The 17,356-nt window shown below is 33.4% G+C and overlaps 1 protein-coding gene across 5 annotated transcripts in view; it reads right to left on the bottom strand.

Annotated features, from left to right (window-relative positions):
- Window positions 1–17,356, bottom strand: part of LOC118183211 (ribosomal biogenesis protein LAS1L) — a 163,453-nt gene that overhangs the window by 143,205 nt on the left and 2,892 nt on the right. For all 5 annotated transcript variants that reach the window (XM_085818617.1, XM_085818615.1, XM_085818616.1 and 2 more), the window contains one exon: window positions 14,037–14,129. In XM_085818617.1, the coding sequence (XP_085674743.1) occupies window positions 14,037–14,129 (93 nt within the window). The remainder of the gene's footprint in view (window positions 1–14,036; window positions 14,130–17,356) is intronic.

The following is a 17,356-nucleotide window of genomic DNA, read 5'->3' as shown; positions in this document are numbered from 1 at the left end:
TTGTATGTCGCCATTTTTTTGAGTGTTAAATAAAAGTTATTGCTGTGTTCCATCATTGGAATTGCTTCATTTCGTCAAAGAAGTATCACAGTCATAATTATTTTGGAGGCACCGACCGAGATCGAATAATCGTGCGTATTTTTATTTTATTAGTTCATCACTGAACATAATATTAGTGATACCAGATTATTACTTCCTGTTCATATAGAATTGCTTTATTTTATTAGTTCATCACTGAACGCAATATTAGCGATACCAGATTATTATTTCCTGTTAATATTAAATTGTCTTATTTTATTACCGTATTTGATATTATATTTAATATTCATTTTAGTTGTGCAGACGGTAGACATATATATATATTGCTCTATGTTATTATTGTTATTTTAATCACAATTAATGTGGTAGAGAGAATGAACTTCATATAATTTAAATATTTCATTTTTGAGGTATACGTACTTAACAAAGTGCATTTAATTTCGTGATTCCTGACTGCATTAATTAATTAAAGTAATTGAATTGAGCTATTTTGAGGAAATATAAAGAAAACAGTGTTCGTTAATTTTAAACATAGAAACAATGTCTTACTTAGGAAGAACTCGTAAGGAAGATTTGCAAAATCTCGCGGCTGAACTGGGAGTTCATGTGACTGCAGATTTGAAAATAGTCGATTTAAAACAGAAAATTGTTGAAAGTAGAGATTATGATGAAGTATTCGTCAAAGGAGTCTTAGACACAATAATAGAAGAACGGAAAGTGAGGGAGGAAAGGGAAGAACGGAAAGAGAGGGAGGAAAGAGAAGAACGGAAAGAGAGGGAGGAAAGGGAAAGAGAAGAACGGAAAGAGAGGGAGGAAAGGGAAAGAGAAGAACGGAAAGAGAGGGAGGAAAGGGAAAGAGAAGAACGTAGGAGACAGGAAGAAGCGGAAGAGCGGAGAAGGAAAGAACAGTATGAATTAGAGAGATTAAGACTTGAAGCAGAGACAAAGTCTCAAAATACCGGACAGATCCGGCCGAAAACGGAGCTGCGTCACCTTATGCAGAAATTCGATGACAAGAAAGGAGATATCAGTCTATATTTGCTATTGTTTGAAAGGCAAGCAGAATGGGCTAAAATTGATAAAGAAGAATTTGTATCTCATTTACTAGGACTACTTCCTTACGAAGTAACCCAGTTAATAGCTAGAGAACCCTCCGATAAAGCTAAAGACTATGAACACGTAAAGAATTTATTGTTAAGACGGTTTAAACTAAGCCCGGAAAAGTTTAGGCAGAAACTTATGAAACATCAAAAGAGTACCGAATCCACATGGGTGGATTTCAATTATGAAATAGAAAATTATTGCAAGGAATGGGTGACTGGTCTAGGAGTTAAGACTTTTGATCAGTTGCTAGATTTGATGGTGATTGACCAACTTAAGCGTCGAGTTCCTCCTGAAATTCGAGATCATTTTCTTGATGAGTGGGTAGAGATGATTTCATCTAAAAAATTAGCTGAAAAACTTGATGCCTATGAAAACGTTTGCGGAAACTTTAAAAAAAAGCCTGTAGTGGATAGGCAGAAAGAAAGATACAATGCACTAACTCAAGGTAAATTGAGTTCAGATAATAAAAATAAAACTGAAAACAAAATGTCATCAGGATTTAATACGCAAAGCTTGTTTCATAGACCTAGAAGTCCACGTCCAGATGATAAATATGAAAAACGAAAGACGCCACAATGCTATCAGTGTGGGTCCTATCAACATTTAAGGCCCCAATGTCCAAAACTTAAGAATAGTACTGAATCTCCTGCTAATCTTAACAGAATTAGTGCAAAACCAGAGGATAAATTTCTATTACCTTATACTAGTATGGGTTACGTAAATGGTCATAAAATTCCTATATTAAGGGATTCAGGTGCTAGTATTGATATAGTTTGTCGCAAATACATCACGCCGGAAATGCTGACAGGTGAAAATGTGTGGGTGCAACAGCCATTAGACTTGAATCCAACCTGTTTACCATTGGCTGAGATCGAACTAAATTGCGATCTTGGGCGAGTAATAACTAAGGCTGCCATTATTAGAAATGAACTCGACAAAGGAAGGTATTTATTAGGCAATCGAACTTTTGCACTGTTGAATAAACAAAGAAAGGAGCCTGATAGTTGTCCTCACCAGGTTAATGCTGTCTCTACTAGAGCTCAAAGGAAAAGAGAAATAGCTGAAGAGAAGCTCTTGGAACCGATGAAGGAAGAAAATAAAGCATCCAGATATGTTTTTGAAGAAGAAGATAATTTACCGGAACTAAATACGGAAGATGAAGCTCTCATGAAACTGGTAAAAATTGACTCAGAAGAAATTGCACAACTTCAGCTTGCTGATAAGGAACTGTCTAAAATCATCCAAGAAGTTAAAGAAGGTACATGCAAAAATGAGAACTATAGTCTGACAGGAAAAGAACTTTTAGTTAAAAAAACGACGGATAAAATGGGCTTTGAAAGACAGCTTGTCGTTATACCTGAAAAACTCAAGCCGTCAATTATAAAGATGTGCCACGAAGGAACTTCTGGTCATTTGGGTGTCAAAAAGACCAAAGACAGACTTGCTAGATATTTTTACTGGACGAGGTGTTACAAAGAAACTGAAGATTTTGTAAGAACCTGTGATGCTTGTCAGCGCGCTGGAAAAGGAAATGACAAAAAGAAGGCTCCAATGACATTAGTACCAGTAATTTCCGAAATATTCACTAAAATAAATGTCGATGCCGTTGGTCCGCTACCTATTTCAAAGACTGGAAAAAAATATATTATTACAGCTCTGTGTATGTCGTCCAAATATCCAGATGCTGTAGCGGTGACAGACATTTCTTCGCCATCTGTGATTGATGCTTTCTTACAGATTTTCAGTCGTATGGGTTTCCCAAAAGTGTTCCAAACAGATCAGGGGACCTCTTTCGTCAGTGCTTTGACAGAGGAATTTTTGGAGCGTTTCGGCATTAAACATGTAAGAAGCTCTGTGTATCATCCGCAGAGTAATCCCGTTGAGCGATTCCATAGAACGCTAAAAAGGGTGTTAAGAGTCGTATGTATAGGAGCGACTTCGGATTGGGAGAATTATCTACCATCAGTTCTTTTTGCTCTCAGAACAGTCACACACGAAAGCACTGGTTTTACACCAGCAGAATTAGTTCATGGCAAAAACCTACGAACGCCAGTCACTTTACTTTATGAGCAGTGGCTAGAACCGATTGAAGAAAGTAATAATGTTGTCAGTTACGTTTTCAAACTTATTAATCGAATGAAGAAATGCCAGGAACTTGCCGTGGAAAACATGAAAGAAGCTCAACAACGGAGGAAAACATGGTACGATCGAAACGCAGTGAAAAGAGAATTTGCTAGAGGAGATTTAGTTCTTGTTTTATCAACGAATCGTCAAAATAAACTAGAAGTACAGTGGAAAGGACCTGGAAAAATAGAGCAGAAAATTTCAGAAACCAATTATATTGTAAGTTTCGAGGAACAAAATGAGCCAAATCAAGTATATCACATTAACATGCTTAAACCATATTACAAAAGACCAGAAATGATTAATATGATAACTGAAGTGGAAGGAGACTTAGAAATGGACATTCCTCGTTTACCTTCCAATCCAAGTATATTAAATTTCTCGGACATCATAGAAGAGAATGAACTCGAGAAAAGGTTGAAATCCGAGCACATAGAAGATTTACGAAAGATTTTATGGAAATATTCTGGTTGTTTTTCAAATAATCCTGGACTAACAAACTTAGTTTGTCACGATATTGAGCTATTAAATAACGAACCAATACAAATAAAGCCATACAGACTGTCACCCCGACAGACTGAAATTCTCAAAAGGGAAATACAGAAAATGCTCGATCTTAAAATTATAGAGCCGGGAGAATCGGACTATACATCTCCCATGATTTTGATAGAATCTTCATCAAAGGATCCTCGGCCTTGTATTGATTATCGTAAACTCAATGCTGTTACTAAAACTGAATACTATCCTTTGCCTAATATTGAAGAACGTATCGAAACTGTAGCAAAAGCAAAATATATTACCCTATTAGATTTATCTAGAGGCTACTGGCAAATTCCGTTAACAGAAAGAGCCCAAAGATATGCAACATTTGTAACTAGTTTTGGAAGTTTCAGGCCTCTACGTTTACCCTTTGGATTAAAAAATGCCTCATATTTTTTTAGCAAAGTTATGACTAAAGTCCTGGCTGCATGCGAAGGTTTCGCTGTACCATACCTGGATGACATTGCCATTTACTCAAAAAACTGGGAAGAGCACCTTAAAAACTTAACTTCTGTTCTAGAGAGAATACAGAAAGCAAATTTACGACTAAAACCATCAAAATGTAAATTTGCACAAGATCAAGTGAGATACCTAGGCCATGTTGTGGGACAAGGACAACGAACCCCGGATGAAGTAAAGATCCTGGCTGTAAAGGAGTATCCTACACCTAAAACCAAAACAGAAGTACGTGCTTTCTTAGGACTGGTAGGGTATTATCGCCAGTACATACCGAGATTTTCGGAAATTGCTTCACCCCTCACGGACGCTTTGAATGGGGTAACAAAAAAAAGGAAATATACAATGGTCTGAAATATGTGACAAAGCTTTTAAAAATTTAAAAGAGTTGCTATGCAAGAAACCAATTCTGTATGCTCCCGATTTTGATAAAAGGTTTATTATACAAACCGATGCCTCAGACAATGGCATGGGTATAGTACTATGCCAATTAGGTGATGAACAACGTGAACATCCTATCTTGTATATAAGCAAAAAATTTACTAAGTTTGAAAAGAATTATTGTACTACTGAAAAGGAGTGCGCTGCTATCATCTACGCTATCAAGAAACTGCATTTTTATCTGGATGGTCAGCAAGAATTCTTGATTCAAACTGATCATAATCCTTTGGTCTGGCTACAATCCAACGCCAAATGTAACTCTAGATTGATGCGCTGGGCACTCTCATTACAACCTTATAATTTTAAGGTCATTCATCGCAAAGGATCTTTGCACAAGAACGTAGATGTTCTGAGTAGAATTAAGTAATGTAACTCTTAGTGTATGTAACCACGTTTAGAATTAATTTTATTGTTTAATGTATGCTCAACTAATGTATTTGAACGTTCTCCATTTCTTTCTTTTTAAATGTAGTGTAAAAGTATTGTTTAAAACTTAAAATTTTTTGGCCTGAAATTTAGAAATTTATAAGAGAAATAACCTTTGCTCTTTAAGCAAATGAGCAAGCCGAGCTTATTAAACTGTCAAATTTTACAGAACTTTTCCCTTCGGAAAAAGTCTCTCCGTTGGGGGAGAGGTTGTAACAGCTTTAAATAGTATTAAAATCTTGTAGTTTAAATAATTTAAATAGATGAACATTAAGTTATTTGTGAATGGCAATATTCGAAACCAGACTCGAGTGCCACGTGCGACTCTCGCACGAAGAATGTAATTTATTTTTAAATGTTAGAATATGTTTTCTCTTCTTGTTTGTATGTCGCCATTTTTTTGAGTGTTAAATAAAAGTTATTGCTGTGTTCCATCATTGGAATTGCTTCATTTCGTCAAAGAAGTATCACAGTCATAATTATTTTGGAGGGGTTGTAACAGCTTTAAATAGTATTAAAATCTTGTAGTTTAAATAATTTAAATAGATGAACATTAAGTTATTTGTGAATGGCAATATTCGAAACCAGACTCGAGTGCCACGTGCGACTCTCGCACGAAGAATGTAATTTATTTTTAAATGTTAGAATATGTTTTCTCTTCTTGTTTGTATGTCGCCATTTTTTTGAGTGTTAAATAAAAGTTATTGCTGTGTTCCATCATTGGAATTGCTTCATTTCGTCAAAGAAGTATCACAACGGGTGTAGTAATTGGGTGGGAGGAAAAGAATGCTGAATGTACCGAAATTTTCTACTGCTTTTGCAATTCTTTGGCCAACAGAACGACGGGCACCTGTCTGTACTCTCCGCGAACACCAAAGGTTATGTTAATGCAGAGAAAGGGGGAAAAGCTATTTCCGGGAGTATGATTCACCATCTGACATTCCATATTAGGAAGAAAAGTTGTTTATTTAGTTTGGTATGGGGAAAAATTGCGTTCATTTTAAATTTAAAAAAAAAGCACTAAAAGCAAAAAATAAGCACTAAAAACAAACAAAAAAAAAAATAATAATAATAAGGGCTTCAAAGAAAAAGTAAGCACCTATAAGGGCCTTTATATTTTATTTTCAAATATAAGGACTTATAAGCACTTATAATGACCGCTACGAACCCTGCCCTCCATTAGCAAAAAAAAGCCAGAAATTTAATGTACCAGATGAAAAGAAACTAAATAACGCTGGACATATACCAGTGACTGGACATATACCAGCGAAATTTAGATCCAATCAGTGTACATTTTGTAGCACAAGGAAGAAACATCATAGAAGAAGATACTTGTGCGAAACGTGCAATGTGCATACCAGAATAAGGCAAAAAGCGTGCACCAAAAAGACAAAACATGCTTTGAACAGTGTCACAAAAAATATTTGTTCTTTGAAATTTAAAAAAAAAGAACACTGAGTCTTTTTTTATGCTTATTTTAATGAGTTTTTTAATCCATGTAGCCAAATGTCCTTATTATGTAGGTATTTATACTTTCACTGCTATAGAAAAATTACATAATGTTTATTTTTTAATTTTTTCTGATGATTTAGTTTGTAAAATAATGGAAAAAATATATATATTATGCAATTCTTACATGCATTTTCTTTTAAATTCGTAAATTTCATCATTTGTTGGAAACGTACATGGAAAAAGGTAAGATTTTTTCCCCTGCTACTTAGGTAACAATATATGCCAGATGACACGCAGTGGAGATCATTGGAGAACAATGTTTCTGGATACGTATGCTCTTACTCACAAAACAGAAATTCTCATCTGATTTGCAAGGTTTTGTTTTAGATATAATCTAGAGAAAATTCAATTGCTTTCAGACGTCCAAAATCACTTTTTTTTGTTCATATAACGAAGTATTAAGCCAAGTTCAATAAAAATCATGAGAAATTTTAAGAATAAGAAAAAGTTGGGAGAAATATATTGTAAATCGGGTTGGCAGGACAGCGGTCGAAAATCGGGAGAGTTGGCAACTCTGGGTAAGTTTCAAAGTCCTAGACGTGCAGTGGTTTCACAGTGCGACCACCACCCTTAATGGGCAAGAGTAGATTTTTTTAAATTCATACATTATTTGTCTCTAGGATCATAATATTCAATTTCTAGTGTTTTTAGTTAAAAAAATTATAAAAATAATATTGCACACATCAAAGGGTTAACAACCATTTTCTGAAAGTCATTCCCAAAGGAGGCTGAGAATTCAGCATTTGAACACATATCCAACGTCAGATGAGAAGAGTTCGCACATATTTCTGCACACAAAAATAAAGTACTTTTGACGTCCATTAATGAAAAAAATCTGATGTGTACACCAGAGGACTTCCTTGTACAGAATATTAAACTGTATGATTTTCTTGCATTTCATTTAAACATGTTGAAATAAAAGTTAACGAATTTTGAATTAAATCTACTCTGTCGATAGCGCATAAACCACAATAGAATAAATGCACTCTTTAAAGTTCGCTATATTTATTTACCATAGTGACACTTCGGGCGCTACGTTTACTTAACATAAAAGAAATTAAACAAATAAAAATGAAACAGCTTTTCACAGACGATTCAGTGCCGCTTACTTAATGCGCATGCGCCACTAATTAATTCAGTTCTCACTTCGCGGCAAGGCAAATATACATAAAAATTCAAAATATTTTCATTAAAACTTGAAAGCTATAGGGGGGGGAAAGTTAAACTATTTTTTTTTTTTTTAATTTACAATTAAAATTAGAGTTTTGACGCCAAAACAAGCTAACTAAAATAATAATTCTAGAATGAATTAAGCATAATTTAATTCACAATAATAAAAGAAGACGTTACTTTGTTGTTGCGAAGTTTAATTGCTCTTCATTGGCAACAAATCCACTATTCTGCCAAGTTTCAAATGTAAACAAACATGGCTGCCATGGTAATCAGAAATTAGGCTTAGCCGCAATTAAGAAACTTTAAAATTGTTGATATTTCCACAATTATTGCATGCAGGCCAACTAAAGGCACTAGGAGGTGCACATCTACATGTTATAGCAGTCCTATGTACAAAATTTTAACGTTGCGAGGCTACTTATTTTTTTAGTTGTGCACAATATGTATGTATGTACAGACACCATGAAAAAAATCTCTTCAAAATTCGTTTTAAATCACTTCTATAATTTTTGGTGGGGGAGAAAGAGGCCTTTATTCTGTCCTTACGTACAGATGTCACGCAAAAACATAGTTAAATTACATTCGATGGTGGTCAAAATGAATATTTTCTTTAAAATATGATACCCGAAATTTTTCGAGATTAGAATACTTCCTTTTTACTTCGTACAAGGAAGTAAAAATTAAGGACCTATGAGCAAATGGGAATTGAATAAATTCAATTAAAAATATTATCTATGCCTGAATTTCACTTTTGTAATACCATCCTAAAAATAAATAGATCAGTAAGTAGGCTGCATCATTATTAAACATAACTTAATCAACATAATTAGTAATAAGTTTTAGAATAAAATAAACTTTATGAAATTTATCAAGTAACTTTATCTCAAGCGAGGTCATCATTGTTAACTTTTGTTCACAAGCAAGAAACTTTGAAATTGTTTTCACACGTATTCATTGTCAAGTTTAATTTATTGTTGATTTTAGTCAAAAAGACTCAGAATTTGAGAATGGTTGGTGAAATTTTGTAAAAGAATGTTAAAACTATGCATGGTTGATGTAAAGTGTAAGTGAACATTTAAAATTTCTTAGCTTATTGTGTAAATATGCATTAAGTACTGTAATGATATGTTTAAAGATTAAAAGCTTTTAATGGTAAAAGTTTGTTGAAGTTGTGTTTGAAATTAGCTGTTAAAGGAAGAATGAGAAATGTTCAAAGTTTAGTTAACTAAAAGGAATGTAAATGAAGTAACTGCAAAGCAAGCTAGAAGTATGTTTGAAATTCAAAGTTAGTCTCTCCAGATTGCACTAAAGTTTTAAACCACCTATGTTGTTAGCATATTAGTGTAGATTGAGCTTAAGGTTTTGTGTGAAGTTTTAAGTATAAAAAGCATTTCCTCCTGGAAGTGTTTTCAATGACATTTTGTCACTCAGTAACACTTTGAGATTTTACAAAAGAAAATCCTTGACATTGCAAAAGAAATCGCAAAATTTACATATGTCCTTTCGTCACAGCAAAATGAATTTGAAGCAGCATGGGGAAAAGCCAGTGTGTAAGAGACAAATGAATTGTTAGCAAAAAGAATGTATGTTGACAAATTTGAAATCAGGTGACTTTAATTTGAGATAAAATTTCCATTCCCTTACTAAACTTGAGTTTATGGCTCTTCTAAATGAAGAGAACTTTGCTTCTAATTCCCAAAATATTACTAAATAAATTAAGTGCTAGTCCATACTGCAAACTCTTTGATTTTGTAAAGCTCAAGAATGAACACCGATTGTTTTATATTCTTTTATGGAATTCGAAAATAAACCTGTATATGAACTAGTACCATATATGAATACTAACATACTGCTGCATTCTACAGATTTGTGGATTTGGAGCAATTGGCAATAATAATAATGCCTGATGAACAATCAAAATACAATTTATCCTACAATGTTACACAGGAAGGTTCCAAAGACACGTTTGCAGTTGTTGAAAAACTATGATAAACATGCTGAAACAATCAGCAACACAGCTTTCAGACTACAACAATGAAGACAGCTTCAGGGCTCCGAACTCGATTCGATCGCTCTCGAGCTAATCTCTTAAGTCACTGCTACACTGAACTCAAAATACTACTACTCTGTAAACAGGAAGGGTGTATATCTATATATACAGTCAAAAGTCGTTAATTCGGACACCCATAATCCGGACCTCAAAGCTACAAACTTTCTGCGCATGCGTCGCGTTCACGCATGCGCACAGGCGTTTACGAGAGCGCATAAGACCGTTACAGCTGCGAATATGTTTGTGCGCATGCGCATTTAATGTGTAACGGAGTTACACGCTATGCTAAAGTTATCTAATTCAGTTAATGTTGCAGATTGCGTTGTTCTTTAATCTTCGAATTGGATCCGGCTTATTATTTTTTGCAGACTGTTAAAGCAATTTTATAAAAGTAAGCTTGAACTTTCGAGTATGTCAAATAGAATTTCCGATATATATTTACTACAAAGCGAAAGTATGTTTTGAAATCCGAAATCTGTTTATCAATTTCACGCTGCTCTGCGGCAGAGGGGAGGGGCAGAAACGTCATTATTAGATTATGATAGATTAGAAAGATTATGTCAAATAGAATTTCCGATATATATTTACTAATATGTAATTTGTATCTACAAAGCGAAAGTAATGTTTTGAAATCCGAAATCTGTTTATCAATTTCACACTGCGGATTGGAAGTTGATCTGTCAACACTATCCTTATCTTCAGAGCAGATGTTTTTATTTTATTTGGTTTATAATTCCGTACTAAGTGTAGTATTTCATCTCCACATACTCCGTCTTTGATATGATTTAAATCAAGTTCCTCGTCATTATAATTCGCTTCCGATAGTGAAGAAAGTGACCCAGAGGTTATTGAAAACGAAAACATTTCGATTGACAAATTAGTCGGTCAACACAGCAATTATAGGACTTGAACAGCGGAACTTTGTAACTAAACAAGAAATTATGTCTGTTTAACAGAATTAAAGAGAAAGTATTATCACATGAAACGAAGCAACTTACATTGAAGGAAATGTTTAATAAAGTAAACAAATAAATATTAAGCTTTTTCTTTTTGTAAATTTTGATACCCTTTAGATCATAATTGTTCTTTATTTCATAAATTACGGTTTCATATTTTTAATTTTGTAATTTCTGCATGCCATCTTACCAGATTTAAACTGATGATCTATAATCCGGAAAAATCGATAATCCGGAATCGCCGAAGTCCCGACGAGTCCGGATTAACGACTTTTGACTGTATATAGAGAGAGATTTAACCTACATTCACGAACATTCTTGTGAAAACCACTAAGAATGTGTTGCAGAATATTCTTGCTCCCCCTATGGCATATCGGCAATTTTGTCACCAAATGGGAGATTCCTTGCCAAATCTGGTAACCCAAACCCCGCTCTGCAGGGAAGCTATCTCACCACAGGTGGGCATTTGGCAACACAGCCCCCTTCCAAAGACTCCTCCCAAGTATTTTACAAGAATATTTACAACAATATATTTAGCTCACATGTATCATCAGATCACTGTTAATCCAACCAATACTGAAAAAAACTACTGTAACAATCTAATTTGCTTAATTTGAATTTATTTAGCCTCAATAACACAAGGCAGACTTCTCAGAGGTACACTGCACAAAAAAAAGGGGAGGCAGTTCTATATCATTCCTTCTACTGGGTCAATCGATGAAATATAACTTGCATTTTCCATGTCTCGAAAGTGTGACTTATGATATATATTAGATTTATACACAGCAATTTTTCTTACATGGGTATTCTGATAGAAAATCAGACTTTTTCTGAAATGACATAATGATATTTTTTCCATATTTTGATTCCACGATTCAAATTATGCCAAGGTAACGAGTTCTGTAAAAACTGCTTAAATAGTTCTTAAAAAATTAGCTCTCAAATTTTTCGCTCCTCAATGTTGATTGAATATGATATTGGGTTTTAAAGAAAGTTTCCCGCCACTGCTAACATCGCCTAAGCAAACAGTTCACGTTGGTGGATTTAATCACATTTTGTCAAACAATTTTTGGCATTTAAAAGAAAGAGACTTGCTTTATAACACTATATTGTGAAATTTGTAAAAAAAATATCATTATAATTAAGTACAAGGTGTCTGAAATGGAACTATGACGCTACAGATTATTCCAGGTATGTTGTAAAAGGTCAGCTACATAATGTCAACAAATCAGGTGTATAGCTTTAGGTACTAATGTTGCATCATATGACACTGTGAAGGTTTGGCACTGAAAATTCACAAACAAGGACTATTACATTCAAGAAGCACAGCACTCTGGGTGGCCTACTCATGTTGATGAGGTCAGCCTGCATGAACTTGTGGAACAAGATCACTATGCAACCACCCGAGAGCTTGCTAAGGAGTTAGATGTTAGTGCCATGTCCATTAGTCGAGTTATGCATTGAATAAACTTGATGTACAAATTCAATCACTGGGTGCCACATGAGCTGACTCAACCAAATAAGGTCAGACATATTCGGCCCTGCACTAATCTGCTTGAACATCAAAGCAAGGACAAAATACTGGATCGAATCTTCACTTGTGATGAAAAGTGGATTCACTTCAAAAACAAGCCAGAAAGGGGCTTGGTCTGGTCCCGCTGAGCCTGTTCGCAATGCCACAATATGCAATTTGACTAACAAAAAGATCACGGTTTATATCTGGTGGGATTGCCGTGATATTATTCCCAGTTTCTGGAAAAAGGTAAACCCCTCAACAGTAAGGTGTACAGCGAGATGCTAGTCCGTGTTGAGGAGAAACATCGAACTAAGTTCCGACGCAAAAAGGTAATGTTCCGTCACGATACTGCAAGACCACATGTGTCTGCATTCACCGGCTGGATACTGTACAGACTCGAATGGGATCTTTTGCCACATTCACCATATAGCCCAGACATCATTCCTTTGAACTATGTTTCAAGCATTTGTTACCTAATTTATTTTCCAGAATGAAAATATTCCCAAGCCACACAAACAGAAAATAATGTTATTTTAAAATATGACATGGGAAAAAAATTGCTTCATTTTAATGTTATTTCTTAATTACAATTTTAAAATATCATAATTTTTTAATTATATTTATCAATTTTACTATGTTTATTTAAAAAAGTAAAAAATTCATAAATATCTGGATTATTACCAAATTTAGTACCGCATAATAAAAAAAGAAATCATATCTCAAAAAGGGAAAGGCTGTTTTTAATGTAATATTTTATGAACTATTCATTCTCAAAAAAGAAATAATTTCGAAACAATGTTTGACTGAGTCAAGGATTTACAGCCCTCACACCCTATTTAAGGCCCATATCACACAGGCATTTGTTTCACGTGAACAACGTGAAACAACTGTTTAGGACAATTTTTCAGCCTGGTTTACTATAGAAAGAAAGACGCTCGATTTTTTTCTTCCTTTCGAAAAAAATTGCAAGTTGTTCGTTTTCAACCAATCAGCTATCAGCTTGTTCATGGAGAAGCAGTTTCTCCTGTGCTAACGGCAAAGTGATCTGTTGTGATAAAGCAGAAAAGTCGTTCCAAACAGTTGTTCTTCCAAAACAAACGGATGTGTGATAGCAGCCTAAGAAGTAAGAAATTCAAATGATAACCTATCAAATACATATTTGTCAATAATTGGAAAAATATCTCTTCAAAATGTTAATTCACACTCAAAAGGTAGATGCACAAAAATAGACAGAAATGTCAGACGAGTAAAATTAAGGACCTTTTGCTGATTTGGGTAGAAATTACGAATTTATAAAGACCAAAAATCATTTAAAAAAAAAACCTAAGAACTTTTAAACAAAATCAATAAGCTCAGAACTAACACTACTACAGCAATTCAGATGCCAGTTTTAGCTGGACATAAATGACCATTAACCTCATGAAAAATTTATGAGCAAGAATTCAGAAAGATAGCTACCTTAAAAAACATACATCATCATTAGGACAGTAATAAAAACATTATGATTTAACACACATTATATATTTAAACCATGTGATATATATGTTTTCATAATTTAATACACACATTAGGTTACATAACTTTTCAGTTTTACTGTACGACTATTATTTTCTGTAACATTATGATTAATATTACTTTAAATTCAAATAGCAAAAACATCTCACAGCATATTTACAAAAAAATTTAAATGAATACTCACCGTGTTTCCCATACTGAAATCTGATCTACTGCCCATCGTTTCTCTGTAAGATCATTACTGTATAAAGAATGGTAAACCTTGCGGAACTGCTCCCTAAAATTGTGTGTTGAAGGATTACAGCAAAATATTATATATCAGGATGCAAAAAAAAATCAAGATTTTTTTTAAAATCACATTTCTTTTTTTCTTCAACAGTAATTTAATAAAAAGTCACCATGCTTTGACAGCAAAGTAAGTAAACCTCAAAATAGATGACACTAAGAAAAATAATACATATTTTTAAATATAAATTAAGAGGGTAATTAATAATTAAAGGAAAGATAATATAAATTGTACATAATTTTATTAATTAGTAGCATAAGAAAATACTTAAGCAGCATTTTGATATTAGTCACTTGAAATACTTAAATATAAACTAACATGTACAGGTACACTAATTAAAAAAAACACGGTTAATCTTTGGATTATGGTAACTTGGCGATTTTTTGGAGAAAATTTGGCGACCAACTCTGCTACAGCAACCCTCTATTTTTTTTTCCGCCGCCATTTTGTCTTCACGAAGTAAAGACATGTTTCTTTTCTTTTTATTTACTCAACACTTTTTCCAACAATCTACTAGCTGAATTACACTTATGCTAGAAATTTTATCTAAAAAAACTGCTTAATCATGACAAATATTCACTGCAAAATTGGGAAAAAGTTGCACAATAGCAAACTCCGGTACAACTCTAATATACGCCCTCATTTCACCAAATGTGGCGATATGTGTTCTGCGCTGGTTTTTGGCGCGACTGCGTGTTCTATGGCAACCCTGTTGACGTTGAAAAATCTTTCGCTGGAGCTCGTTGGTTCGCCTCTGTGTCTGAGAAGATGGGAGGGAAAGATAAAATGGTAGTTGTTGAATTGAAGTTCGGCAAAAGGAAATATGATTGTGGCTATCCTGTTGAGGGGTAGTGGGTATTTGGAAGTGTGGAAAGAGGGTCTGGGAGATTATTTTTAATGGCAGTGCATGATAGAAGTAGGGATTTGTGATTTTATTTATTTGTGAACCATAGTATAAATTTTCTGGATAGTGTGTCTGACTGTCATGTAAATACGATAGTAATTACGTGGCGGCATGTTAAAGGCGGTATGAAATTTATATTTCTGCTATTCGAAAACGCATTAATTCATGGTAAGTGCATTTTATTTTATCCTTGTTCTTATTTTGTAGAATGTTATGTTCATTGGTTCTTTAGTATGAATTTCTGTCGTTTTTTTAAATTGTTTGAAATTTATTTTAGTTTATTTTGTTGTTTATTTTGTCCAGACTGTACAATTCGTAGATGTTTTTTAAAGTTGAAACAGAACGCTGTGTACATGGTATTATTTGAAATTTATAGTTGTTATGTTACTTTATTAAAGCGAGGAGTGCGTAGATCGTAGATTCCTTCCTTGCCTAAATTGTGCAATTCGTAGAATTTTTTTAAAGTTTAAACAGGATGCTGTGTACATGGTATTCTTTGAAATTCATTGCTGTTATGTTAATTTATTAAAGCGAGGTGTGCGTAGTTTGTAGATTCGTTCGTTGCCTACATTGTGCAATTCATAGATGTTTTTTTAAGTTAAAACATGTTGCTGTGTACATGGATTCTTGTCAAATATTTTTAGTTAGAAACTTTACGTTTTTGCTATCTAAATTTTTTGTTTTTGTTTCGGATTTTTAGCTAAATTGTGTGTTCAAAACATAGTTTTTGCATGTGCGAAAACCGCGTTTTTGGAGACATTTTAGGCTAAAAGTTCAAAACGTAGACAAAAAATTTAGATAGTAATATGGCAGCGTGAAGTTTCTCGCCAAAATATTTGGCGACTTGAGGGCGCATATCAGAGTAGTTCCCAAACTCTTTGCGCGTTTTTCAGACTAACACGTACACATAAACCATGTACACGTCGACTTATTTTTACTTAAAAAAACATCCCAGAATTGTACAAAAATGGCATTGTGCACACTCTTTACTATATCCATGTACACTGCTTTTTTCTCATAAATTAGAAAAATTTCACGAAAATGCACGACAATTTTCTGAATCTTTAAACCTGGTAAAAAGAACATATATGAAATTACCTGATCGCGAAAAAGTATATACCCTTTCCAAATATAAACATTTCCATGTATAAAATAAATAAAATATCCAAAAACTTTTACCTCTAAATTATCTATTATATTATAAACGTCACCAACGAATTCATACCGCAAACATTACAAATACTTAGTGTCAAATATTTAAATTATTTCCATGCAGGTTTACTTCAACTTAAACGTATACCAAATTCCTACAAACATAAAATTCAGAAAATAACTATCACTTAATTAAAATATCACTAAACCATGTACACGTCGACTTATTTTTACTTAAAAAAACATCCCAGAACTGCACAAAAATGGCATTGCGCACTCTCTTCACTATATCCATATACACTGCTTTTTTCTCATAAATTAGAAAAATTTCACGAAAATGCATGACAATTTTCTGAATCTTTAAATCCGGTAAAAAGAACATATATGAAATTACCTGATCGCGAAAAAGTATATACCCTTTCCAAATATGAACATTTCCACGTATAAAATAAATAAAATATCCAAAAACTTTTACCTCTACATTATCTATTATATTACAAATGTCACCAACTAATTCATACCGCAAACATTACAAATGGTTACAAATACTTAGTGTCAAATATTTAAATTATTTCCATGCACGTTTACTTCCACTCTAACGTATACCAAATTCTACAAACATATAATTCACAAAATAACTATCATTTAATTAAAATATAATTAAATTCAAAAACACTACTTAAAATATAAATAAGCACATACATTAAATTAATAAAAATTAGTTTACAATCCTAATTATTTTAAACTAAATCATTGCCAATAACAATTTTCCAATAATACCAAATTACTTTACTTCCACCTTACATTTAGAACAATGCATAAAAATAATATCTTCAAATAATTAAAAATACTAACTTACCTAATCTTCTTCAGAATAATCTTGCTTATATGGTGGATACACTTTTATTATTGATTCAATAAAATTATTGAACGATTTTTTCTGCGAATTTTTCCTCCACACTTCCCCCGCTAAATAAAAAAGCAAAATTCTCTTTATCACAATGCCTCGGAATGGCACTTTTTATAGCACTCCACGTGCCCTCTATTGTATTGGTATGTGCACCTGTTTCCGGATCTTTAAAATAATATTACACAGCGCCATACAATCCGAAAATTATTCAACGCTACTTCACACAACGAAGCTTAGTACAAAATAATATAC

The sequence above is a fragment of the Stegodyphus dumicola genome, chromosome 6 (genome assembly GCF_044657685.1).
Source record: "Stegodyphus dumicola isolate Sdum_Otavi_A_Nest chromosome 6, ASM4465768v1".
NCBI classification, from domain to species: Eukaryota; Metazoa; Arthropoda; class Arachnida; order Araneae; family Eresidae; genus Stegodyphus; species Stegodyphus dumicola.
Note: the sequence above shows the minus strand (reverse complement) of the source record. Positions and strands in the feature narration are given on the sequence as shown.